The sequence below is a fragment of the Osmerus mordax genome, chromosome 15 (assembly GCF_038355195.1).
Source record: "Osmerus mordax isolate fOsmMor3 chromosome 15, fOsmMor3.pri, whole genome shotgun sequence".
In the NCBI taxonomy this organism is placed as follows: domain Eukaryota; kingdom Metazoa; phylum Chordata; class Actinopteri; order Osmeriformes; family Osmeridae; genus Osmerus; species Osmerus mordax.
In genome coordinates, this window is record NC_090064.1 from 1,302,461 (window position 1) to 1,329,601 (window position 27,141).

Consider the following 27,141-nt stretch of genomic DNA (forward strand, 5'->3'; position numbering starts at 1 on the left):
TAAGATCTCTGTTCAACTAAAGTTTTCAGCTGTAAACGTGCATTTTAAAAGAAACACATAACTTTCCTTGTTTGGTTCACCCCTGGTCTGCATCTGTTAAACCATACTCTCTGTTATCAGATCCTTTTCCCCAGATCAAGAGTATGGGACGTATTCTCTTAACAGATCCTTTGCCTCAGATCAAGAACACAGATTGTTTTACATACTTTTTCAATACTTCACACGACCAGAGTTCTTGTACGCTATCAGAGTTTGCCAACTCTGACCAAGACAAAGTAAAAATAGCAAGTCAATAAATGACCCAAATTTACTAAACCAAAACTCTAATATTATCTTCATCCTGTTGAGGCCTAGCAGACTCTGGTTTGCTAAGTCCAGGCTCCCAACTGAACGTCACAATAAAAGGTTCTTAAATTGTTTACGTTACCAGCATCGCAGAGGGACAGCAGGCGCACCAAGCATAAAGCAGTCCGTGAATGGGGTTTTGGAAAAGGATCCCCTTACCATTTAGTTTTGTGCACCACGGGTTCTGCTTTATACTGGTGCTGCCGTGGGTCTCTCCTGGATCTGGTTCTGCAATCCTGCTGCTCGACAACGCCAATTGATGAAGAAAGTGTTTGTCCGTCTCTTCATAAACGGAGTGACTAAGTTCAGTTGAGTTCTGGATTTTAATACGTATTTATCAATCTGCAGATTGGGAGAGAAAACCAGTCTTCTGACCATAAATGACAACACAACACCAAGCTTAGGTCTCAACCAGGTCTCTCTCCGCTCCGAAAGCCGGAGGACCATCTTTTATAGGGCACAAGAATGTAAACATAGATTGTGACAGTCAGGCAGGAATGACGTTACAACAGTCTCAGAAAAGATTCACTGCTCCCAACACATAACAACTCTCACACTAGAGAGTTCATAGTTGGAGCTTTCCTTGTAGTCATGACAAGGACCGTTTAGCCAGTACTTTCTCCTGACCCCGAACATCTATTAACCTGACACATAGACACAATATACTGTTATTAATAGCAAGCTTACATGATAAACGTACTAACTAGTATCCAATGACTAGTTCTATTGATTAGTGATTAATCTAAGCACACAGGAAATCCCAATTTCTTCCACAGCACCAAGGCTGAATTTTGGGAAGAAACTTCAGATACAGTATTAGGGGACCACTAAGGCCTATATAAAAAGCATCCATAAACAGCATGTCATGGGATCTTTAAAAATTGAAGATTTGATATTGGCCTATAATTTTTCATTATTTCGGGGTCCATAGCCTTTTTTAGGAGTGGTTTAATAACTGCAGTTTTTAAGGGCTTGTAGGAAAACACATGAGAGAAGGAATGTGTTTATAATTTGTAAAAGATCAGTGGTCATGCAGTGTGAAAAAGTGTGTTGGTAGAATATCCAAGCTGCAGGAGGATGTTTTCAGATGTTGTATAATGTCTTATAGGCTTCTTTGGTCGATTGAATTAAATTGTGTCATGATATTTTAATGGATGTTATTTAAAGATGGGGACAGCACATATCCTGTGGTTGGTGTGGAGGCACCAACTGCTTGTCTAATTTTCTGAATTTTGTCAGCAAAAAAGGCAAATTCATTGCATGCCCAGGTGGATTGGAGCGTAGTAGTTACTGACACCGGAGGGTTTGTTAGTCTGTCAACTGTCAGTCTGTCAACTGTAGCAAATAAGTGTATTGTTATTGTTTTTGGTTATGATGTCAGTGAAAAAGGATTGCCTTGCATTTCTAAGTTCCAAATTATAATTGCGAAGTCTCTCTTTATAGATACCACAGTGAACCTGGAGATTAGTTTTTCGATATCTGTGCTCAGCTTTCCGACACTCTCTTTTCTGTATTCTTACCAGCGTGGCATTTCTCCAAGGGGATCTTTTCATACCTGAGACAACTTTCACTTTAGTGGGTGCAATGGCATCAATAACAAGTTTTACTTTAGAATTTAAGCCATCCACAAGCTCATTGACTGAGATGCAAGAGAGGGCTGGTGTGGAGGAGAACTTCAGAATAAATAGTTCACTGTTGTTTTCAGTGGTGTATTGCTTTGTCACAACCTCGCTTTGGACATTTGTGTGCAGGGAGATTGCAATCTCAAAGAAAACACTGAAATTATCAGAGAGTGCAACATCAGTCACAGGAACCTTGGAAATGTTCAGACCTTTGGTGATGATTAGGTCTAGAGTGTGCCCCTTGTTGTGGGTGGGACCTGTTACATGCTGAGTCAGATTATAGTTATCAAGGACATCAGATAGTTCTATAAACCCTCTGTCAACAATGACAACACAATCAAAATCAATACAGATTATAGACAGCAGTTCAGTAAACTCATCAAATAAAGTTGCACAGTATTTAGGTGGTCTGTAAATGTTGAGGAATAAAACTTGAGTGGAATTCAGAGCCACATATTCAAAGGAAGTAAAATGACCAAAAGACATCTTTTTGCATTGAAGAGAATCATTAAATAAAATAGCAACTCCACCTCCTTTATTATGCACTCTTGTTTCACTCACAAAATTGAAGTTGGGAGGTGTTGATTCCATAAGAGCAGCTGCACTATTATCTTGGTCTAACCAAGTTTCAGTTAAAAACAAAAAATCAAGTTTGTGCCGAACAATAAAATCATTGATTAAAAATGATCAGTGTCTAGTTAGCTGGGCTGAAAGGCTATGTGTGTTGTAGTTTGTGTACCATGCATGGATCACAGACTCCAAAACAGCCATGAAGGAACGTAGCCAGGAGAAACAACGCTTCTGGCAGAGATACACTGAAGGACGAAAGTCGAGGAGGGAGGAGACAAGGAAGGAGGAGGCGGGGAGGGAGGACACAGAAGAAGGTAGGTCTGGTCTAGGAGGAGTCTAGGCCCCAGGGGCTTCATAGCTAGTCAGCTGGTCACTTTTTATGGTATGTGACAGGTCGTGCTGCGGTAGAATTGGAGGATGAAGAGGCGGAGGAAAAGGAGAGAAAGACAGACAGACCAGGTAGGTAGTGTTTCATCCTTTCCTCTCCACTTCTTTGGTCTGGTCTCGGTTGTAAGCCTCATTCTCCTGCTGGTTCTAGACAACATTCTGAAACGGCTCTTCAACATGCTGAAGTTCTCCTGGGTCCTGGTGCAAGCCCTGCTGGACAGCCTGACTGCCTGGCTGAACTCACTGTGTCAGGAGCACATCTCCATCTCTACTGTGCTGCGGATCGAGCGCTGCATGCTAACACACGAGGTCAAGAAGGTAACCCACTGGCCAGGGCGGGGTTAGGTGTTAAGGTTCGGGGGTAACTCCACTAGAACACGGTGTAATATAGTTATGTTACAACATCTCTGTTATGCATAACAGTAGATGTTACAAGCAATGTCGTAACATAACAGTAGATGTTACAAGAGATGTTGTAACATAACTACTGTATAATACAACCGTGTTCTAGTGGAGTTCTACAGTCTTATATGTGACATTGTTTCTGTGTTCCAAGGGGAATCTCCCCTCCAGGGAGAGCATCCATCTTTATTACCAGCAGCAGATGTGCTGCGGTGCATCTGTAGAGTCAGGCCTGGAGAAACTCCCCCAGGACTTAATCTCCCAGGACTCAGAGGGGCGGAGGTCAGCCTATCAGCAAGAGAGCCAAGACTCTGTGGTGTCACGTGACAGCCTGTCCAGGTAACAGACCTGTTTGGTCTGGTAAGGTATCTAACTCTACCTTTGGACGTATTGTCATATCACTACCTGTCTCCCCCCCAGTACACACACTGATGCCACCCTGATGTACTTGTACCAGTCCAACCTGGACCGCTCAGAGTTGGGGGAGAGACCCCCCGTGCTCAGGACCAGCCAGCGACCACGGCCCATGCTTCAAAAGATGGCAGGAATGGACCTCCCTTGCTCCTCTACCTTCTCCACTTCTTCCTCTCTGGAGAGCATGGACAGCAGAACAGTCAGGTTAGCTCTCATTGTCTCCTCTCTTCTCCTCTAACATCAGTGTCCTAACTTTATACCCCCTCCCCCAGTGAACAAAACAAGCCCACAGCACTGTGTTCGCGACAAGGCGCTCTGAAGAAGATGGAAGTGGACCCCTCCTCCCTGACGGACCCCCCAAGCCAGCCTGCTCCATCCCCAGGGGGGATCTCTGAGGGAGCGGCTTGGGAGCAGGGTAGCTGGTGTCCCTCCTGTTCTGGCTCCGCTGAACTGCAGCTGGACTCAGCCCAATCCCTCAGGCAGAGTCCTCGGGAGGTGGACATCCCCCCCTCATACAGCCTGGCCCTGGGCCTGGACCTGCAGGAGGGCGGGACGGAGGTGGCAGGGGGGGTCCCCAGGACAAAATGTCGGGTGGTTATGGCACCTGAGGAGAGGGAGGAGCCAGATACACTCCCCTCTCTGACCCATGAGCTGACTGCCAGCGAGCTGCTCAGCAATAGGTCGGTCTGCCAACCAATCACATACTGAGACCCTCACATTTAACAACTCCAATTGTTAAAGGCATCTAAATTTCTCTCCCCAACATTCTCTCTAATTCCAGAATGTTCTATGATGAGGAGCTGGAGGCATCTGAGCGCTTCTTCGGTGACCAGCCTGCCCTGTTGCTGCTGTGCTATGCATTGTACAACATCCTAGTGGCCAGATCTGAGATGGTCTGCTATCTGGTCATCATTCTCAACCACATGGTGTCTGCCAGCTGTGCCACCCTGGTGCTGCCCATTCTCATCTTCCTGTGGGCCATGCTGTCTGTGCCACGCCCCTCCAAACGCTTCTGGATGACTGCCATTGTCTACACTGAGGTACGACACACCTGTACACATACCTGTACACATACCTGCAGGTATGTGTATTTTGTGTTGCCCAACCCAAAATACACACATTTAACACCCTATACAAAATTCACACCCCATTCAAGTCCTATCTGCCAGAAACGGAAGAATAGAAATGAGCAGTGTTACCACAGTTACTTTGAAAAAGTAACTTAGTTACGTTACAAGCTACTTGATTTTAAAAGTAACTAAGTTAGATTACAAGTTACTTTATTAGTTACATTCAGAAGCTGCTGACAACACCCCCGCCGCCTCAACATAAAAATAGGTGCGTTCGACTTCATGCGGCGCCGGCGTCGCCTGCAGCCCGGCTGACTTGAAGCAGCCAATGGCATTCTCAACTTCAAGGCAGCCGGCAGCCGGTGCTGCATGAAGTCGAACACACCTATTGACAACCGGCTCTATAAGTTTGACTGTGCAGTGCTGCGACTCCAAAGGTTTCTTCAAATTTGACATTGTGTATTTGTAGCTTGATAGCACTTTGTCGCCACCAGCACAGTGTACAACGAACCTTGATATTTCCATCTTTAGCTGACAAATACTCAAAATAGTGATTGTATTTTCAACTCGAAAATGCGCATCTCTCTCTCTCCTGCTAGCTACATTGTTGTTTGTGTCGCTGAGTGGTAGGTCTATGTATATACACTTGATGTGACCCTCGTGCTGAAAACGTGACTTAATTGTCACATAGGCTTGACAAAATAGTAACGCACAGTGACTTGGACAAGTAACTTTAATCAGATTACTGGTTTGGAAATAGTAACGCGTTACCGGCATCACTGGAAATGAGTTCCCATATCCTGAGACCTGCTTTCTTACCTGCCTGTTTCTACATCTGTTTGTCCACCTCACCTGTTGCTTCAGCTGGCTCTCTCACAGCAGCATGTTGGATGCTGTCCTCCTCTCCTACTCTTTCTTCAATGCCTAACAAATTTATCTCTTTCTCTCCCTGAACCTGTCTTTCTGCTTGAGCAGCACTGGTTGAAGCCTGAAAATATTTCTGGGGAAATTGTGGGATGTAGTACTTACTGCACTACTACAGAAGTGTAGTAGTTAGCTATGTAACGGAGTGAGAACCGTGAAACTCGCTCCTCAGGTATGTAAGAGGCCACCCGCGTCAAGGAAGAGCTAGCTTTTCTTTGGCGTAGTTGGTAGTGGTCGCGCTTGGCAAGTGGGAGGCCGAGTGTTCGAATCCCGTGAGTGGCGAACTACCTTGTCGGACGGAGCGTGGCTACGGCTCTTACAGACCCGTCACAGCTAGCTCTACAATTTACCGGGGCTAGGTTTGAATCTAGGAGAAAAACGGAGCCAGCTGTAGGTATATTACATTTACATTTAGTCATTTAGCTGATGCCCTTATCCAGAGCGATTTACAGTAATTACCCTGAGGCAAGTAGGGTGAAGTGCCCAAGGACACAATGTAATTTTGCACAGCCAGAATCGAACCGGCAACCTTCTGATTACTAGCCCGATTCGCTAACCGCTCAGCCACCTGACTCCTATATGCAGGTAGCAACGCTAGTGCTAAATAACTATTTAGCTGGTCGGCTCCATGACGCCGGTAAGTAGGGTACGTGAGATTGCTCACCAAAAGAACAAAAAGGAACCCACTCGTCTAGCAGATTAAAACATGTTCATAGGTACCTAGCGAACAGTAACCTCAACTTTCCTAGACTTTTAGCTATGGTATTAATGCTGAGGGCTCGCTGATATCGCTGTCTGTCTAGAACGGCGTATCTATGCGTCGTTGCTAACGTGTGCTTACGTTGTGACGTTGTGACTGTGTGTCTGTATGTGAGAGAGACGCGAGAGTAGGGATGGGTATCGAGGAATCGATTCACTGGGAACCGGTTCTAAACAAGAACCGGTTCCCAGTGAATCGATTCCTTGGAATCGTTAGCAAAATTCCTTAACAATTCTGTTAACGATTCTCTGTGCCGTTGCGCATGCGCAAACTTTTATAGTTTATTCAGACAGACTGCAGCAAACATGGCAACTAGGAAGAAGCGTTCTAAAGTTTGGTTGTATTTCACACAACAAAATGACAACAACGCCACTTGTAACGCGTGTAAAAAGTTTATTTCGTCGAAGGGAGGAAATACTACAAATATGAAGAAGCATTTGAACACACAGCATGGAATGAAGTTACTGGAACGTCATGTGTTTGATGCATGCAGCAGCGTAGCTAACGTTCGCGCTTCATCTCTAACTATCTAAAGTAGAGCTAAACTGCTCAAAAGTGATCACAACCACTTGTTACTGTGTGAAGCAATTTGCCTTTATTGTGTGTAGTCGATCTAGTTATCTTCTGTCCCGTCGTTTGAAGCATACATTTTAGCTCCGGCATTCGTCTCCCATTAGTATTGATCTTATTGATAATTTCACGTTATCGGGGCGGCGTGTGTTATCAGCAAACGTTCGTGTGTCCCATTATTAAACATATCGATTTTTAATCCATTATTAAATTTAGCATTTTAATTGTTTAACCTTTTAATAGTCCTGTTAAATGTGCCTGAAAACGCCTAAACAACTTACCCAAAGTACATTGAAAGCTGTTGTTGAACCATTTGGAGTACATGCATGTAAATGGTCTCTTTTGAAAGGTGACACTGAAGTTATTTCCCCTGTTGTTAGGACCCCTGTAAGTCCTACTGGTGTTGAGTAATAGAAGCTGAAAGTTTCTATCTCCGACTAGATTTTGTTTTGAAAACAGAGGCCTGAAAAGGCCTACAGGTGGTAGGTATTAGCTCATTTCAGAGCCAGTCAAAGCCAGTTTGAGAAATTCGTTTAGAACGAGTGTGTGTGGGGGGGTGCAGGACGCACAGAAATAGTTGGCTGTAGAGGGGAGAATCGATAAGGAATCAAATCGATAAGCATGAATTGATAAGGAGTCAGAATCGTTAAAATCTTATCAATATGCATCCCTACGCGTGAGAGACCGAGAGACGGAGGGAGAGCAGGTAGTTGGTGGGCCGAAGCTCAAAATCGTGCATTTGAACGATCCCTGGCGATGGAGGAGCTGGATTTTTCTGTATCGCTTTAAAACTTCTCTACAACCCTTAAAAAATGTGTTGGCATGTCCAGTTCTTGCACATTTTCTCAAGGAACAAACATTTTGTTTCTTTATCGACACAGGCATGTTTTCCGGACAACTATGGTCCGCATCCAATAAGAGCTCATATACATGACACCTTCTTAAAATCCAACAATCGTATACCCCGATATTCAAGGCGAGTAAAGTAGGAAGTAAACATTCACATGTGCATTTTGGTGAACCGGTATATTGTCAGTGGTCGACTGGGCTTCAAATGTATGGAAAAGAGTAAAATAAATTGCTAATTCAGCTATTCTCTAAAGAAACATTGCAAGATTCCACTTAAACGAGCATATTTGTTATATTATTGCGCTGCTATTAGTCATCAGAGCACGTTAACAGTTAGGTGATAATTAAATGTGCAGAACATTGTTCAAATAAATGTACAGTATTGTTTTATGTGTGTGTTGCCTAAACATATAATGATGACATGAATCAATGTAATACGTAATTATAATTGGTCAAGAGTATGTATACCACATCAGTAACACTTATCAATACATATTGACATCTCTGCACACTTGGAAAACGAACCTCATTAGCATAATACACGCATGTACACAATTAATTGTATTGCTAGCAGTGTATTCAAGGCCACAAGTAGTTGCAATCATGCTGTATGCATGTAGGTAGCAAACCAAAAGATTTAATCTACCCCAAGCTTGTCCAAGTTTGTTCAGAGTCCATTGTAATTGCAAAATTGACAGCAAGGAAAGCATTCTTGCAGAAAAAGCAGTGGAAAGATTCAACTTAAATTCAGCACCTCAGAACCATTATGCTAGTAATGCTGGATTTCACAGGGGTGTTACAGTAACTTCACCAACACAACAAATATAGCTTAAGCACGTAAGAGTGAAAATGCAGCTCTGGAGAAGGTTTTTCTGTATTTTGTATGGCAAGATGTACAGTGGGGTCAGTGTATACAAATAACCTACTGCAAAATGTTGCTGTTACAATCTTAAGTGCACCACATTTTATTTGAAAATTAGTTAACAGACATTGCATGCTTATTAAAAACACAGGACGGGCAGGGCAGAGGAGAGGATGGGCAGGACAAAGAAGACCTATAATCTGATGTGGAATACCATGCCCCTCTAGTCGTCAGAGTGTCTGCTCCCATATTTTTTGTACAATAAAGGCTATAGAGTGAAGAGATTAAAAAACAATCTTTAGATGTTTAAGGACAGAGCAAGAAAGACAATGACGAAGGTTAAAGGTCGGGAAATAACTTTTAGAGCAGGCCGAGACCTATCGCTCGTTTGATTCTGTTGACACAGCTCAGTCTCCCATCACCAGCCAGCTCAGTCTAACATCTCCAGTCAGCTCAGGGTCCCATCACCAGCCAGCTCAGTCTACAGTACACTCAACAAGAGGTAGACACAAGACAGCTTACACCCTCTACCTGGAACACATTATAGCATCAGATGTTTAAAAACAGTCCAACTCGGATGTTGTGTATTACTTTTTACAGGGTTTTTGGGGATCACTTGCAAGGGCTACCCCATTCAGGGTCAGCCAGTGTCGATTTTAAGTCTCCACTAAACACAAGAGGAAGAGCCAAGACTACATAAACACTTTCAACATGCTACATATTATGGTATTCGTTGTATGAAAACGTCTCAATAATGTTTGTATGTTTTAATCACCGCCACTGATTTAAAAAATGAAGAAAATAAGGTATATTAAAGACAGACAGTGACACAGAAAGCAAGTATTTAATTAAAGCTCACCGAGCTACCATTGTGGTGCCGAGACTTGAAGGCTTACTAGGCTAGCTACTTGACGCATGGTCACCTAGGTTGTTTTTACAGCTGATCCTGTTATGAACTATTCGATTAGCTAACAAGATGATACACGAGTTCTGGTTGGTTGGAGAGTTAGGTAGTTACATTTACATTTATTCATTTAGCAGACGCTTTTATCCAAAGCGACTTCCAAGAGAGAGCTTTACAAAGTGCATAGGTCACTGATCATAACAACAAGATAGCCCAAAAACATCGCGAGTAGCCAAAAATATGAAGCACACATTGTGAACAACCAAAGTAAGTGCCAAAGGGAAGAACCATAAGAGCATGTAGTTAAACAAGTTACAATTAAACAACATGAACAGCTATAAGTGCAAGTGTACCTGTGGAAAAAAGCAAGCAACAGTAATAAATCAATATATCACAGCGAGAACAAAAATTTAAATCAGTTACCACTAACCACAAGAGCAACAAGTCTCTAAGCAAGAGTCATTGTGATCCTTGAGGAAACTAACATCGGGTCAAGCGAACCGTTCCTAAGTACCGTTGTACTCCCGGAACAAGTGCGTCTTGAGCCTTTTCTTGAAGGTGGAGAGACAGTCAGTGTCTCTGATGGAGGTGGGGAGTTGATTCCACCACTGGGGGGCCAGACAGGAGAAGAGCTTGTGTTGGGACCGGGCGGTCTTGAGCGGTGGGACCACCAGGCGGTTGTCTGAAGAAGACCTTAGGTGACGGGTGGGGGTGTAAGGCTGCAGGAGAGACTTGATGTAGACGGGTGCAGTCCCGTTCACTGCTCGGAAGGTCAATACCATGGTCTTGAATCTGATACGGGCCATGATAGGTAGCCAGTGGAGAGAGATGAGGAGCGGGGTAACATGGGAGCGTCTGGGTAGATTGTAGACCAGGCGGGCCGCCGCGTTCTGAATCCTCTGAAGAGGGCGGGTTGCACATGCTGGGAGACCAGCGAGCAGCGAGTTGCAATAGTCCAACTTGGAGAGGACGAGTGCTTGGACTAGCAGCTGGGTGGAGTGCTCAGACAGGTATCTCCTGATCTTCCGGATGTTGTAGAGGGTGAATCTACACGACCGGGAGACCGCAGCAATGTGGGCCGTGAGGGAGAGCTCGTCGTCCATGGTAACCCCAAGGTTCCTGGCAGAGGATGAAGGGGTCACCGTCGCAGATCCCAGGGTGATTGAGAGATCGTGGGAGATGGAGGGTTTAGCCGGGATGATGAGAAGTTCTGTTTTGGCGAGGTTCAGCTGGAGGTGGTGCTCGGTCATCCAGGCGGAGATGTCTGTGAGGCAGGCCTCAATCCTAGCTGAGATCCCCGGATCGGTCGGGGGGAACGACAGGTACAGTTGAGACGATTGCCTGATAAAGTTGCTAACTTTGAACTAAGCTACAGAAAAAATGTGCAAGAATTGGATGTGCCAACAAACGAAAATGTTTTAAGAAAAAAACGACGTTGATAATATCAAAAATCCAGCTCCTCCATCGACGGGGACAGGTCATTTAAAAAACTTAAGCAGATACGCGGTAGTGATGGGAAGTTCGGATCATTTTACTGATTTGGTTCTTTGAATCTCGTTCAGTAAAATTAACAAATCTTTTTTCGAGTCATTCGTTCATCTCAATGCAAACACGTATCATGTTCACATGTAGGTTAGTGCATGACATGTGCACCAGCAGATACTATTTTGAAAGAAATGTATCATGACAGTTTGTATGATTTGGTCATTTATTATCACACTAGCATTTAATTATCACGGCAACCAATTACACTGCACTAAACTGTAAGTGTAAATGTAAAGTGAAAATAACAAAACCACTCAGTATGATAACTTGGGCGAATATCATTCACGTCTTACTAAAACAGCAGGAACGCGAAGGGGAATGAGGAAACTGTTTCCTCTACTAAAAAATACAATGCGGGAAACGTGAAAATGATTCAAAGACTCGTAGAAAGACCGAGTCGGGAAATGAACGAATCGTTTTTTTCCTCTAGCTACCAGTACACAGCCTATGCAGGTCACGTGAAAAAAGATCCAAAGACTCGTAGAAAGACTGAGTCGGGAAATGAACGAATCGTTTGTTTCCTCTAGCTACCAGTACAGAGCCTATGCAGGTCACGTGAAAAATGATCCAAAGACTCGTAGAAAGACCGAGTCGGGAAATGAACGAATCGTTTGTTTCCTCTAGCTACCAGTACAGAGCCTATGCAGGTCACGTGAAAAATGATCCAAAGACTTGTACCCGAAGACCGAGGACGAGCCTATGCAACGGTCCCGATGCGCGGCCACGAGAAAATGAACAAATCACTCTTTGAGAGGACTCGTTACTCCCGAGTCCTTGTAAGGATTCGTTAAAAATGAACGAATCGTTCACGAACGACACATCACTAATACGCGGGCTCGGCCCACCACCTAAGGGAAAGGAAATGCAGCTGAACGAATACGCTGTGTGTTTTAAATAGCGTAAACAAAATGTTTAAAAGAATAATGAAACGCAATATGTGGCTGCCGGTGTTGATTCTGTGGCACACCGCCACAACTTAGTTTATGTGTGGGAAAGACTGCACATACTTGAACTACACACACCTGTAAATACACTTCTGTACACAGCTACTGCATAGCTTGTACCACACACCTCATACACAGACTACCACACACCTCATTATAAAAAGTCATATTAGATAGTCATATTAGACAAACATGTTGTGCTGTGGTAAAACTGTTGATTATGTTGAATTGTAATTGATTCATGTACAATCTCTTTCACAGGTTACCATAGTGATAAAGTACTTCTTCCAATTTGGGTTTTTCCCATTCAATCAAAATATGGAGCTGGACCGGACCAAGCCCTTCCACCCACCCAACATCATCGGTGTGGAGAAAAAGGAGGGCTATGTCCACTATGACCTCATTCAACTGCTGGCACTCTTCTTTCATCGCTCCATCCTCAAGGTAACACTCCTAACCTCCTAACTTCCCTCCTGCTGCTGCTGTTGATGATGATGATGATCATGCTGGTGTTGTTGTTGATGATGTGAAGAATGTTGATATTGTGGTTGATGATGGTGTTGTTGTTGTTGATGATGATGGTGTTGTTGTTGATGATGGTGTTGTTGTTGGTGTTGATGATGATGGTGGTGTTGCCATTAGTGCCATGGCCTGTGGGATGAGGATGACTCCAGAGGAGGGGTGGCAGGGATCAGACCTGCCAAACGTCGCCATAACAACTCAGAGAAGAAGGGTCGGAGCAAGGCCAGAGAAGAGAAGCATCCTCCAGCGAGCCCCTCCCGCCCCTCCTCCCAGGAGACTGTGCTCCGACGCTTCTCCAAACACTCCCACTCAACCTCCACGCCGCTCTACCGCAAGAGCTCCATCTCCCAGCGCTCCGCTCACTCCAGAGGTGAGCCTCTTCTGCCCCCTCTCTGATGCCCGCTGTCAAAAAGGTAGCTCTGATCTGTGTCTGTATCTGTGTGTAATGCATATGTGATGCATGTGTGTGTGTGGACACAGGTAGTGTAAGTTCTCGTGGCAGCCTGAGGAAGGGAGGCAGTATGGGGTGTGTCCAACGACTCAGCAAGAAAGAGATGATTCTGGAAAAACTACAAGAGCAACTGATAAGAGCCAAAAGCTTCACTGTCAATAGGTATCTATTTTTCCATCTATCCATTTATTTATCTATTTATTCATCTTCCATCCATTCACAGTATATAAAACATGTCTGCATCCTCTCTCCAGGACGCTTCAGTTCTACGTTCCTATTCGCCAGTTCTTCTACAGTCTGATCCACCCAGAGTACAGCGCTGTCACTGACGTCTACGTTCTCATGTTCCTTGCTGACACAGTTGATTTCATAATCATTGTATTTGGCTTTTGGGCCTTTGGGGTGAGTTTCAATGCAGCACAACTTTATTGATACACTTTGCCTCAATCAAAGAATAATGACAGAATTCATGGCAGCATTCTTTCCTATCTAACCACATCATGTGACACCCACAGAAGCACTCAGCAGCAGCCGACATCACTTCGTCCTTGTCGGAAGACCAGGTTCCAGAAGCGTTCCTTGTGATGGTGTTGATCCAGTTTGGCACCATGGTGGTGGACCGGGCCCTGTACCTGAGGAAGACAGTGATGGGGAAGGTCATCTTCCAGGTCATCTTGGTGTTTGGCATCCACTTCTGGATGTTCTTCATCCTGCCGGGGGTCACTGAGAGGTACATGTCTGATGGTAGTAGTTACTAACTCACTCTGACCCAGTCTGAATCTTAATCTTTGACCCTCGACCCCTTTCCCAGGCGTTTCAGCCAGAACACTGTGGCTCAGCTGTGGTACTTCGTCAAGTGTATCTACTTTGGCCTGTCTGCCTATCAGATCCGCTGTGGCTACCCCACCCGTGTCCTGGGAAACTTTCTGACCAAGAGTTACAACTACCTCAACCTCTTCCTGTTTCAAGGGTAAGCATGTTAAACCAGCTCAGCTTGGTCCTAGTCCAAGGCTCATCTCTGGTGATGGTGTTGTTGCTGCGGGATGACAGGGTTCCGCCTGTAGTTTCTAACCTGCTGTCCTGGTTCTGTCAGGTTCCGCTTGGTTCCCTTCCTGACTGAGCTGCGAGCGGTGATGGACTGGGTCTGGACTGATACAACTCTCAGCCTGTCCAGCTGGATCTGTGTTGAGGACATCTATGCACACATCTTTGTCCTCAAATGCTGGAGGGAATCAGAGAAGGTGAGCTGGCAGAGAACAGCGGCTCCTGGTAAGAGGAGGAACAGGGACCAGATGTTCTCCTGGTAGAACCGAGGAGGAGCAGGAGAATTACTGATAACGGTGGTAGTAGTAGGATTTTCTTTTCTTCATTTTCTTAATTCCAAGTGTTTCATTTTCTTAATTCCAAGTGTTTCATTTTCTTAATTCCAAGTGTTTCATTTTCTTAATTCCAAGTGTAATGTGGAATCAGAGTGTTTCTAATGGCATGTTCCCATGCCTGCAGCGCTACCCCCAGCCCCGCGGCCAGAAGAAGAAGGTGGTGGTGAAGTACGGCATGGGCGGCATGATCGTCTTGCTTCTCATCTGCATCGTCTGGTTTCCACTGCTCTTCATGTCACTGGTCAAATCTGTGGCCGGCGTGGTCAACAAGCCCCTGGACGTGTCTGTAACCATCACCCTGGGGGGCTTCCAGGTAGCAGGGGGAGGGGGGCTTTCATCAGATTATAAAAAGAATGCACTATTTGTATGATAATAAGATGTAACAAGTAATAGTTACTGTAAGTTACTCTTTAGAACTTGGTTGAATTGGTTACTGTCAGATCTTGTGCGTGTCTGCGTGTGTGCGTCTTGAAGTGGCCCTGCTTAGCCTAACTAAATAACGTGCTCAGATAACCGTTTACCTAAGCCTGGTCATTGCCCATAGTTCATTTGGGGGTGGCCTCTTGCTACACACAAGGCTAAACACAGTATCATTTTATACAGAATAAAAGGTTACATCTTCAACGTTTCTGACAGTTACTCCTCCCAACCTCCTCCACCTCCCCCCCCTCCCCCTCCACCTCCCCCTCCAGCCAATCTTCACCATGAGTGCTCAGCAGAACCAGCTGAAGGAAGTCTCAGCAGCAGACTTTTCTGAGTTCATGAACTCCTACAACTACATTCCTGTGAGTCCCTTAGTATACAGCAGTCAGTCAGGCTTTTACACACAGACCTGCACACCTGCACACACACACTTGGAGGGAGTGCAAGAATGTAACCATACCTGGCTTGTGTGCACAGCATGTTAACAAGCCCTAGCTGCCCCCCAACTCTCGCTGGCATGTCTAACCCCTGATCTCTGCTCCAGAGCGCCATGCAGTTCCTGGAGGCGTACACCTCTGAAGACCTGACGGTGGCGGAACTGGAGGGAAGCAGCAACTCTCTCTGGACCATCAGTCCCCCCAGCAGGAACAACCTCATGGATGTGCTAAGCTACGAGGAGCAGTTTCCTGTCACCATGTCCTGGACAATACAGAGGTACAGTATTTGTAGTAGCACTACAAAACTGCCATAGTACTACCATACTTCTAGCATAGTACTGCCACTGGAATACTACCATAGCACTGTTAACCATACTAGTATAATGGAGTACTGTGGTTTTTATCATGCAGTAGTGGCACACACATGTGCGTGCAAGAAGCAGCGACACTGAGAACACACACACACACATGCAGAAGGGTCCAGCAGGGTAAATTTTTCCTGCATTTTCTCCTCCTGTTGTGAGAAACTCCTCCCGGGACAGCCAGGAGCAGTAATCAGCCACATCAAGGCAACCAGGGAGTCAGGTGGCTGAGCGGTGAGGGAATCGGGCTAGTAATCCGAAGGTTGCTAGTTTGATTCCCGGTCATGCAAACTGACGTTGTGTCCTTGGGCAAGGCACTTCACCCTACTTGCCTCGGGGGGAATGTCCCTGTACTTACTGTAAGTCGCTCTGGATAAGAGCGTCTGCTAAATGACTAAATGTAAATGTAAACCAGGGACCAAGTCCAAGTGCTCACATGTTGTGGCCATGGACATGGGCAGAAGAGTGATTTGTTCTGCACATTGGATTTGGGTTCTTCATGCCTTGTGGGGAAACTCCACACAGACTCCCCAGTCGAACCCAGGACCTTCTTTCTGTGAGGCAATAATACACTGTGCCATCGTGACTACAGCATAGTACGGGAAGATTCTCTTTTTTTCTCCATCAGGAACCTGAGTCTTGGAGCAAAAGCTGAGGTTGCCACAGATAAACATGTTACGTATCTGGACATGACAACGCGGCAGGAACTCATAGACCTGCTGAACGGAACACGCAGCCAGGCTGTGTAAGCACACAAGCGCACACACATACATAATTCACACACTCCCACCAGTAATTAAGTGCAGTGTTGTTGTCTGGTCTCCAGGGTGATAGAGCAGGTGTTTCCCTGCTTCATCAGAGCTCCCAGTGACTCCAATGCTAAACCCATAGAACAGCTCTATAAAGGTAACCCTTAAACCTCCATATAGCTCTAGATTTGACGTTGTTCCTATTTTAGCTAGCATTACTAATGTGTTCCAATAGGCCAGTAGCCTACCCCTGCAAAATGAGCAAAACAATCCTTTATCTAATTATTGTTAAACCTCAAACGGCAAAGATATTTTCTTACAGAGTTTTTTAATGCTTGCCAAACTTTTTTGTATTGCTAACTGGCAAACATGCTAACAGCCTCCATTTCCAAAGTATGAATAAATTAATTGTAGGAGTGCATAAACAAATGTCCCACCAGAGGAGGGCTATAAGAACATCCTGCTAGCCTTGGAGCGGACCACCAATGGCAGTGGAGAGATCCAGGAGTGGTGGATTGTCGACCAACCAGCAGCCAGCAAGATCAAGATGAGGGGCGGAGCCTCTGGAGGAAAGAGGGGGGCGGGGCTACAGCTCTACGTCTTCAGTGACAAAGTGAGCCCTCCCAGTCTGGGCTTCCTGGCAGGATACGGGTGAATATACCATCAACATAAATCATACTGTCTACAATCGTCATAACACTAGTGTACACTGTCTATATGTACCAGAACACGTGATCTATAACCTGGACTCAGTAACCATGACAGTATGTTTTGCATGCCAGTGCTCATCTTTCCTTCCGCTCTGCAGCATCATGGGTCTATATGCCTCTGTGGTTCTCGTCATTGGGAAGTTTGTGCGAGAGTTCTTTAGCGGGATCTCCCACTCCATCATGTTTGAGGAGCTGCAGTGTGTGGACCGCATCCTGAAGCTGTGCACAGACATCTTCCTGGTCCGTGAGACTGGGGAGCTGGAGCTGGAGGAGGAGCTCTACGCCAAGCTCATCTTCCTCTACCGCTCACCAGAGACCATGATCAAGTGGACCAGGGAGAAGAACAAGTGACACTGCCACCCAGAGATCTTCTCAGGAACTTACAATTTTGGAGCCTGGTAGATAGTTTGTAGAAGCTCAGTCAGACAAGGACTGGAAGACATGTTCACATTGTGGATCTGCCTGTCATATGGTCTGGATATGAGGTTGTGATCTGCTGTTCCCTAACTGGTTGTGCTCCATTAAAAGCACAAACCCTGGGTTGTGCAATATCCTATTTGGCCAGGAGAGAAGTGAGGTCAGAGGTGACAGTGAAGCCAAATGATGTGGTTGCTCTTCTTATCACCTCGTCCCCACTTCCTGCTCTTCCTCCTCTCTCCCTTCCTCTCTTCTCCCCTGTGCTTGTTTCGTGTGTCAAGGTCATTCATAATGTGATCATCTCCACCTATGCATAGACCAAATCTACTGTGTGTGCCTGTAGTGTGTACCATCCAGACTGGTGTTGTGTTAAAGGTGTACATGTGGTTCATCTGAGAATAAACATGTCTGAAACATGACTACTTCATCCATTTGGGTTTACTGAAGAGACACAGACACATCGACACAGTTCAGTAGGCATGCCCTGACCCCCCCTTCCTCCAGGTAATATAGACCCCTTAAAAGTCAACATGCAGAAATAATATAGAATAGGAAAAAGAAAACACTAGACAAGGCAGCAGAGACAGGCAACCACCCTTCATATTCCTGCTTATGTTACACAATCAGTCAGACTTAACAGAACACAGATTCATTAAGGCAAATAAAAATGAATTTACAGCATCATTAGAAATCGGAAACATGATTACATTTCAGATACAGATAACTGTACATTTACATGTATGCAAGGCAGCGGCAGACCATGTTGATTCACTAAAAGATGACAGGCCACCGGGTTACTTTATTGTCAAACACTGCCATGCTCATGGCACCGTGATTCTGGTGCTGCGTAACCCGAGATACAGCTGGTGAGATTATAACCCTCTAGACATGCTCAAATGTCCTCACATCACGAAGCCACCCAGCCCCAGAAAGGAAGCAGGAAGTGTTTTGTCCTGTGGGAGGGGCTAACATAGCCCGCCAGCATACTCATCCTCCTCTTCCCCAGACCCAGTCTGCATGGCCGTGACCTCTGACCCCCCAGCATTGGTCTTCTTCCCCCCTCCTGGAACCCGCAGGCTGAGAGACAGCTTGGCGTACTGGGGGAGCAGACAAAGGGTTCGGGTGTGGGCAACATTAAAAGGGTCACACAAAATGAATGTAGCATTTACTAAGAGGGTTAATTCAACACACACAGACCACTTCTAAGTATGTACTTGGACACACGCACAGACACACACATCCTTACGTCATTGTCCATGTACTTGAAGAGGGGGGAGGTGCAGACCCTGTTGACCTGGTCCTCGTCCTGCTGGTCGTATCCCTGCAGCAGCTGCTCCAACGCTATACAGTCCTCACTCCCACTAAATCCTGGCAGGCTACACACACCGCACCCCCCCCACACACACACACCCCCCCCCCCCCCCACACACACACACACACACACACACACACACTGTGGGCCCATTCTTGTCTCTTGATACAGTGTGTAGGGGTCCATAAAACAGCATCACTGTGTCTTTGTAGTGGGTGGGTGTAGACATGATTACCTGTAGCTCTCTCTCACACACTTGTCTGCTGCTACAAAGTCATTCCTGTGGAGATGAACTAGCACTTGGGCAATGGTTTTCTGGAAGAGAAAGAGACCAAAAGGCAAAAAAAAATTGGAGTGGGAGGGAGAAGAGAGAGGCAGACATTGGACAACTTAACACCCACTGAGTGATCTGTCCTCTGAACCTAATCAGGGTTTGAACAGGAGCGCTGTGTCTGTACCTTGAAGCAGGTGGGGTAGTTCTCTATCTCTCTGTACATGCTCTTCTCTTTCTGGATAGAGACTGCTGCTTCATCCAACCTGAGACAGACACACACCATCAGCTATTACAGGAACAAGTTGAGAGGTTGTGATGACAGATTAACAGGAGACAGACATACTTTTGCTGTCGGACCAGCAGTCGTGATGCCTTCCCCAGCATCTCCACTGCCTGGCGCAGGCGGTCCTCATTCTGCAGACACACAGCTAGTCACACAACTACACACAGCTAGCCATGTCTATCAACCCATCTATCTATCAGTTGGACCACAGCACTGTAGCATAGCATGTAAAGAAGCAGTGCGAGCAATATGAAGTCCTTGTTTCACCATGTGACAGCCATGGTGTCCTCAGTGTACCTCAAACACAGAAGCAGCTTTCTGATAGAGGTCCACAGCCTTGTCCAGGTCCTGGGGCTCTATAAACCTGAGACAGGAAACTATTTTAGCAGTTGTGTATTTCTATTCAGGGTTTCCCGTAGAAAATGTGTTAGTTAAGGTGGTAGGGTGAGGTTTTCCGACGGAGGGGGAGGGGGGGGGGGGGGTAGTGTGGTGTTTGGCGGCGGACCGAGGAGGGTAGTGTGGTGTTTGCTGGGGGGGTGGGGGGTTATTCCTCATAAAACGCATTTTTATGGGTTCTGCAGAGATGGGAGACTGACATTGGTCACGGTTTAGAATGAGAGGGAGAAAACTGGACAGAGTAACACGGCAGATATCGCTCATAAAAATAAAATGGCAGTCTAGTCTTGTGTGATCTACTGTAATAGAATTTTAGGCTATATGTAAAATTAATTAGGTTTTAGTATGATTTGATTTTTAAGGCTTCTGTGTTCATTGATAACAAACACCCTGTGACAAACTTACAGCTTGCAGGAAAAGAGATAGGTCAAGAGGTGGTTAAGGATGTTAGTCCAGATGGCTAATCTGAGGGTACCCTTGCCGGGCAATAGACTCTTAGGGATGGGCATTTTCCAAGGTCTTGTGATTGAGGATGTTTGGCCTTAAGGAGAGTAGTTTTGACTTAAGGAGGAAGCTTGGAGTCACAAGTCTGGGGGGGATCAATAGATTCAACACGTGATAATGTGTTTTCGGAATGTGCTGATGAGGGGAAGGAGCCTGAGGCATTGTATGACTGTTTTCTGATCAGAAGTCCATTGTGAATGGACCAATGATTTTTGAGAACTGTGTGCTATAAAATGGTCTGCTGAAGGATGTTCTTCAGAGTCCAGGGCCGTCTACTTGGTAGTGCTGGTGTCTACTGGATTCTCCAAATCTGTTCTAGAATGCTAGATGGAGTTGTATGGAATTGTCTTAGTGTTATGTTGGATGGAGCTGTATGGAGATCAGAACTTGTGTTGCTGTTTGGCCATGCATTACTTCTGATCCATGGCCAGATGGTTTTGTGTCATTGTCTGATGTTTGTGTGTCAAAGATTGTGTCATGCTGGTGTAATGGTTGTGTCGCTGCAGTTCAATAAACATGACTTTATAATTCACACAATTCAGTTTAACGATACTACTATGGTCTACTAGCAATGCTCTACTGTACATACTTCCCAGCTCGATCCAGAGCCAGTGCTGCTGTGTCAGGTGTGCCATTCTCCACATACATGACACTGGCACGCTCGATGTACTGGACAGCCTCAGGTAGCCGCTGCATGTCCTAAGACACACACAGACACACTTCTCAAAATAGGAATGATAACCAGAACATTCTAGTTAACTCGGGACAGTTGATCAAACTTCAATTAAATTCAAATTACTTTATTGATCCGGAAGGAAATTCAATCCTTCAGGTAACACCGTGTGCACAATTACAGAAAACAAACAATACACACAGTAGCAGCAATTAATCTCAGAATAAAGGTAGCAGTTTCAAGCAGAATCTGCCTAGGCAGCAGACAGACGTACCTTCAGCATCATGCCAGCTTGCTCCAAGGCTCTGGAAATAGACACACAACATCATCCCAGCAGCTACACTAGTTTCACTAGCACAGCAGCTAAGCTCGTTCACTAGCACAACAGATACACTAGCTTCCTCAGCACAGCGGCTAACTTCATTAACACAGCAGCTACGCTAGCTTCACTAGCACAACAGATACACTAGCTTCCTCAGCACAGCAGCTAACTTCATTAACACAGCAGCTACGCTAGCTTCATTAGCACAGCAGCAAGGCTAGCTTCCTCAGCACAGCAGCTATGCTAGTTTCCTCAGCACAGAAGCTATGCTAGTTTCCTCAGCACAGAAGCTATGCTAGTTTCCTCAGCACAGCAGCTACGCTAGCTTCACTAGCACAGCAGCTATGCCAACCTCATCAGACCAGCAGCTATGCTATCTTCACCAGCACAGCTATCATCAGCATGTTGACCTAAAGAGGAAGATACTCACTTGGCAGCGTGGAAAAGACTGCAACTCAGAGTCAAGGACTGTTTCACAGTTTGATCTGATCTCTAGAGGCTAGGGTCAGGAATAGAGGCTAGGGTCAGGGGTCAAGATTAGAGGCAAGGGTCAGGGTTGTCGGTAGGATACGTGTTGTTGTTGGTGTGGGCCTCTGCCTCCTGCAGGTACGCCTCCTTGGCCTCCTCCAACATTTTGGCGTTCTTGAAGGCAACGGCTGGAGAGAGGGGAAGGAGCTAAACTACACAGACCCATCTGGGTACCAACACAGACTCTAAAACACTATACTAGTGTATACTAGTCACAGCAGAACCAGCTGTATTCTAGTGTTTACTAGTCACAGCAGAACCAACTGTATGCTAGTTTATACTAGTCACAGCAGAACCAGCCAGCTGTATGCTAGTGTACAAGTGCGTAGATTTGGTTTGAACATTGGGGGGGTTGAAGTAACATAACACAACATTAATAATATTCAAACATTGCTGTCTGTTTGGGTTAACTCCTCCCATCCCCCCCATAAACTACACCCTTGCTAGTGTATACTAGTTACAGCAGAGCCAGCTGTATGCTAGTGTATACTAGTCATAGAACCAGCCAGCTGTATGCTAGTGTATACTAGTCACTGCAGAACCAGCTGTATACTAGTGTATACTGGTCACAGCAGAGACAGCTGTATTCTAGTGTATACTAATCACAGAACCAGCCAGCTCTATGCTAGTGTAGTCACAGCAGAACCAGCTGCATAGCACAGTAGCTAGGTATGCTACCATACCCGCTTTGGAGTATTCTGACGCAGCGCTGTCATAGTCAGGTTTCCACTTCATAAAACTGGTCTTTAAACTGTAAACAGATAATCAGATAGATAGGCAGGCAGACATACAGAGGTTAGCAACATAGTTGCCTACATATACAGTGGCGAAATCAGAGACTGTAGCAACCGACGGACAGTATTCTGTGTAGAAAAAGTAGGCAGCCCATCTTTCAGAATGAAACTGGGTAATGTAATTGTGCTAACAGAAAGCTAGCAAGCTAGGCATGGTTTCTTACTATTTCTCAGCCTTCGCTATGTAGTCGTGCGCCTCGTTGATCTTCTGGGCAGCCATAAGATTGTGTTCCTGCAACACTATAACTAACTTGGAGTCGCAGTAGTCTACAGGACATTCAGGCTTTGTTTGCTGCTGACTAGATAGATGATGAAAGCGGTCCTATTCTTCTGTAGACTTGTTGTCTACGGAAGCCCGTTTAACACACTCTCACAGTCGCTTTGTCCTCCCTCTTGCGTTGTGTGGTGGAGAGAGAAGCACACGATTAGAAGCGACGAGAAGAACATGACTTTACTGAACTCTGGAGAACAACAAAGACATATTGCCGGGGACAGCGCTCGCTCCATGTGGACACGGTGAGTCATACACATTTTACATTGCATATGAAACTAATAGAACAGATAGCTACTAAATGTGTGTTTTTATATAACGGGAAAATCGACTGTTTTGAGCCAAGTTGAACCTCGAATTCCCTTCGAGATTAACAAAGTGAACCATTCCAGCTGGCACCCGACTTTAAATCGCTGCTAGCTCAGACAGTCGGCGCAACAAACCCCCACTGACGAGCTCAGTTTGCATCCCTGTTAGTTAGAGCTAGCTAGCTACCTCAGTGAGGCTATGCCTCGCCCGCTAGCACACTGGCATGTGAAACCTATTAGTGAATCAAGATAGAATTGAAAGATGGAGGGAAATCAGTGTGTGTAGACGGGGAATGTGGATTTAGGGAAAGAACTCGGTGTTGAAGCTGTTGAGTGGTTTAACAACCAGAGCAAATAGACTGATGGTCTGCAGTAGACCAAGTACTTTAACTAGATAAAGTATTTGTTATTATGCGATGTTAAACTGGCCTTGTTGTTATCATCCAGGTCACATCTGAGTGTGGATATGTCCTTGCATATCTGCCTCCCGCTCCTCCTTTTCCTAACAGGACTGTCCCAGACCTCCTGCTGCAACAAAGCTCTGTGTGCCAGCGATGTCAGCAAGTGTCTTATCCAGGTACACCAGTGTGTGTCTATTATCCAGGTTCACCTGTGTGTCTATCAGGTGTGTGCTAGTTTGGGGGTAGAGCTCTATTCTGTCTCCAAGGTGTCTGTGGTTGGTCAGATCAGATTTATCTGCTTCCCTGCATATCTGGAATTTCACCTTTAAACTTGCTGCGGAGGAACCAGGCATCTTGGGGTCACACACACACTCATGGAGAACACAAACACATGCTCCTTGGGAATTCCTCCAGAAAATAAAGGTGTGTGTGTGTGTGTAGGAGCTGTGCCAGTGCAGGCCAGCAGAAGGGAACTGCTCCTGCTGTAAGGAGTGCATGCTGTGTCTGGGCCACCTCTGGGAGGAGTGCTGCGACTGTGTAGGTGAGTCACATGCTTCCTGCTAGCCAATCAGAGCGTGCAGGGAATCCACCACCTTTAAACTGGAGTCTTCTTACCCCCACCCCCTCCCCAGGCATGTGTAACCCTAAGAACTACAGCGACTCCCCCCCCACTTCTAAGAGCACGGTGGAGGAGCTGTATCGACCAATCCCATCGCTCTTCCGTGCTCTCACTGAGGGTGAAGCACCTATCAACATGATGGTGGTATCCTTCCCTGTGTCGGAGGAACTAGCTTACCACGAAAACCTGGTCTCCTTCCTGGAAACCATGGACGATCAGCACAACAATGTGTCACTGCCTGGCAACAGTATCCATGCCAGTTATGACAACAACCATGGTAAGTGGCTATGACAACAGCAAGGAGTGGAATGTACTTCATGCCCTCCAGTTGTCCCTCGCACAAACAAGATAATGTGTGTGTACATATGTGTAGGTTTGTGTCTGTGTATATACGTGAAAGTGTGTATACGTCTGTGTGTGTGTGTAGATACATGCAGGCGTGTACATACGTGTCCGTGCATTTACGTGCAGGTGTTGTGGCAAGCCACAGAGAGACCCAGGACACAACTCAGGAGAGTGATGACCAAACAGAGCATAAAAGCACTTATGTGTGTTTTAATTTACAAATGAAAACAAAACTAGAGAACTTCTGGGGAGCCTTGCTCCACCTGGGTCAGCTGTTAGCCTACGTGATCAGCCGGTGATACTTGCGTCCAGGGCATGACATTGGCACCTGCCTAATGCGGGTAGAATTCGGCTGTGGCGGGTAAAGCAGTCACTCTTACTAGCCACTTTGGCAGGTGGAATTCTACATATCTCTCGCTATAAGATTTTTTATTGTAGTCTTCTCAAAACAAAATAATAAACTCATTGCAGGGTTCTCAAGCCTCACGCATTGACCGTGAGACGCACGCATTTCAACCAGTACGTATCGTTTCCCCCTGTGTTAAACAGTCTCGGCCACTGTACGTTCGTTGCTAAGCAACATAGACGCGCGAACACACGCGAAAGCTCGTCTCGTGGGGCTTTTGATCAAACTTGAGGACCCTGCTCAGTGCAAGGCAAGGATGTGGCGGTAGGCTACATAACAGGTGTAGGAAAACCCGGAGGGCAAACAAAAAAAGCCGCGGGGCAGTTACATGACAGTAAACAAAAGCTGCAAGACATCCAATGCAACTGCCACGAGACACTTGCGTACCACTATCAACAGAACAGTAACTGTCATGTACCAGTGGAGGCGCGGTCATGTACCACTAGCTACTGTCATGTACCAGCGGAGGCACTGGCATGTACCACTAGCTACTGGCATGTACCACTAGCTACTGTCACGTACCACGAGCTCCACTGGCACGTACCACTAGCTACAGTACATTACAGTTTCGGTTCTAACTGCCTCTATGATTTTGGGTGTTTACAATGGTCATTTACATTTGAAAGGATTGTAAATCTAAGTCTTCAAGTAAAGTGTAGCAAACCGTAGTGAACTTTAATCAAATAAAACTTAATTTCCCAACAACAAAATTGTGGCTAGTGAAATTGCTGAGTGGCTAGTAACTTTGGAAAACCACTAGCCACAGTGGCTGGTGAGCAAAAAGTTTAATGTCAGGCTCTGCTTGCGTCGCAGCTGAACTGAGGCTGTCCATTCCCTCCTCTAAGCCCTGTCGGCTTACCTTTAGTGGACCAGGTCACTGATTGTCTTAAAGGGACGGTGCCAAAACTGTCTGTGAGATCTCTGGCACTGCCACTGTGTGTATGTGTGTGTACATTTGTACAGGGGTGTATATGTGTGTGTGTATAAATACAGGTGTTTGTATGCTCCCTGAGAGCCAAACGGGCTTACGCACAGCCTGTTTTCTTTTGTGTAGTGTTATGTGTGTAGTTCCTGACCTGGTACTATATTTTTCCCTTGTAGGCAACATGTGCACAGTGGTGTACTTTGACGAGTGTGTATCCATCCGCGAGTGTAAGCAGTACTGTGAGGCCATGGGCGGCTCCAAGTACCGCTGGTTCCACAACGCCTGCTGTCAGTGCATTGGGCCAGAGTGTGTCGACTACGGGAGCAGGAGTGTTCGCTGCCCCAACTGTCTATCCTGACTGCCCCACCTCTCTCTCCTGACTGCCCCACCTTTCTCCTGACTGCCCCATCTCTCTCCTGACTGCCCCACCTCTCTTCTGACTGCCCCACCTCTCTCCTGACTGCCTCACCTCTCTCCTGACTGCCTCACCTCTCTCCTGACTGCCACACCTCTCTCCTGACTGCCTCACCTCTCTCCTGACTGCCCCACCTCTCTCACCTCTGTCTATCCTGACTGCCCCACCTCTCTCTCCTGACTGCCCCACCTCTCACCTCTGTCTCTCCTGACTGCCCCACCTCTCTCTCCTGACTGCCCCACCTCTCACCTCTGTCTATCCTGACTGCCCCACCTCTCTCTCCTGACTGCCCCACCTCTCACCTCTGTCTATCCTGACTGCCCCACCTCTCACCTCTGTCTATACTGACTGCCCAAACTGTAACAGTCTGTGGGCCGGACTCAGCAGGGGCTGTTGTTTAACTGGATGAAGGGACTTTCGTATTGTGATGAAGCTCATATGAACTGTTCTGCTGTTGCCTTTTTTTAAATGTTTTATAGAAGCTTTTTTTCAGAGAACTGCTTAGTTTTATATTCTGTCATAAACCTATGTCAAAATATTTTTTTATGATGTTATTTTGTGTTGCTATTTTTGTTACTGACAATCATACCAAATACTTATTACTTACGATATTTGTTGTTCATCTATTTTATTTGTATCATGCAACATTTTCAAATGAAGTCTTAAGTCTTATGGTGTACATTTTGTCCTGGGATATGCCTGGATGTGATCCCCTGAATGGATGGTTTTCTGTCCCAGTCACATCCC

General features: G+C 45.9%; 3 protein-coding genes across 3 annotated transcripts in view; 2 read left to right on the forward strand and 1 right to left on the reverse strand.

Annotated features, from left to right (window-relative positions):
• LOC136957517 (piezo-type mechanosensitive ion channel component 2-like) overlaps positions 1-18,038 on the forward strand; it is a 121,058-nt gene extending 103,020 nt beyond the window's left edge. Inside the window, exons 31-51 of the mRNA XM_067251500.1 lie at positions 2,698-2,851; positions 2,931-2,996; positions 3,076-3,242; positions 3,481-3,665; positions 3,747-3,944; positions 4,013-4,420; positions 4,522-4,780; positions 12,430-12,612; positions 12,811-13,060; positions 13,171-13,303; positions 13,396-13,543; positions 13,657-13,871; positions 13,953-14,111; positions 14,235-14,382; positions 14,645-14,833; positions 15,213-15,305; positions 15,488-15,657; positions 16,371-16,487; positions 16,569-16,648; positions 16,932-17,142; positions 17,300-18,038. Coding sequence (XP_067107601.1) covers positions 2,698-2,851; positions 2,931-2,996; positions 3,076-3,242; positions 3,481-3,665; positions 3,747-3,944; positions 4,013-4,420; positions 4,522-4,780; positions 12,430-12,612; positions 12,811-13,060; positions 13,171-13,303; positions 13,396-13,543; positions 13,657-13,871; positions 13,953-14,111; positions 14,235-14,382; positions 14,645-14,833; positions 15,213-15,305; positions 15,488-15,657; positions 16,371-16,487; positions 16,569-16,648; positions 16,932-17,142; positions 17,300-17,552 — 3,786 coding nt within the window. The 3' untranslated portion in view covers positions 17,553-18,038. The remainder of the gene's footprint in view (positions 1-2,697; positions 2,852-2,930; positions 2,997-3,075; positions 3,243-3,480; positions 3,666-3,746; positions 3,945-4,012; positions 4,421-4,521; positions 4,781-12,429; positions 12,613-12,810; positions 13,061-13,170; positions 13,304-13,395; positions 13,544-13,656; positions 13,872-13,952; positions 14,112-14,234; positions 14,383-14,644; positions 14,834-15,212; positions 15,306-15,487; positions 15,658-16,370; positions 16,488-16,568; positions 16,649-16,931; positions 17,143-17,299) is intronic.
• On the reverse strand, positions 18,039-23,127 carry LOC136957514 (gamma-soluble NSF attachment protein-like). The gene is made up of 12 exons (XM_067251497.1): positions 22,869-23,127; positions 22,594-22,661; positions 21,954-22,038; positions 21,813-21,830; positions 21,335-21,365; positions 20,977-21,086; positions 19,785-19,851; positions 19,548-19,618; positions 19,389-19,467; positions 19,166-19,245; positions 18,865-18,994; positions 18,039-18,715 (listed from the first exon to the last, which is right to left on the reverse strand). Exons 1-12 carry the CDS (start codon positions 22,922-22,924, stop codon positions 18,584-18,586), a joined length of 927 nt encoding a protein of 308 aa, XP_067107598.1. The 5' UTR covers positions 22,925-23,127; the 3' UTR covers positions 18,039-18,583.
• LOC136957515 (twisted gastrulation protein homolog 1-A-like) lies at positions 23,054-27,003 on the forward strand. The gene is made up of 5 exons (XM_067251498.1): positions 23,054-23,220; positions 23,731-23,860; positions 24,126-24,225; positions 24,317-24,580; positions 26,156-27,003. Exons 1-5 carry the CDS (start codon positions 23,150-23,152, stop codon positions 26,335-26,337), a joined length of 747 nt encoding a protein of 248 aa, XP_067107599.1. The 5' UTR covers positions 23,054-23,149; the 3' UTR covers positions 26,338-27,003.
• The last annotated feature ends 138 nt before the right edge of the window (positions 27,004-27,141 follow it).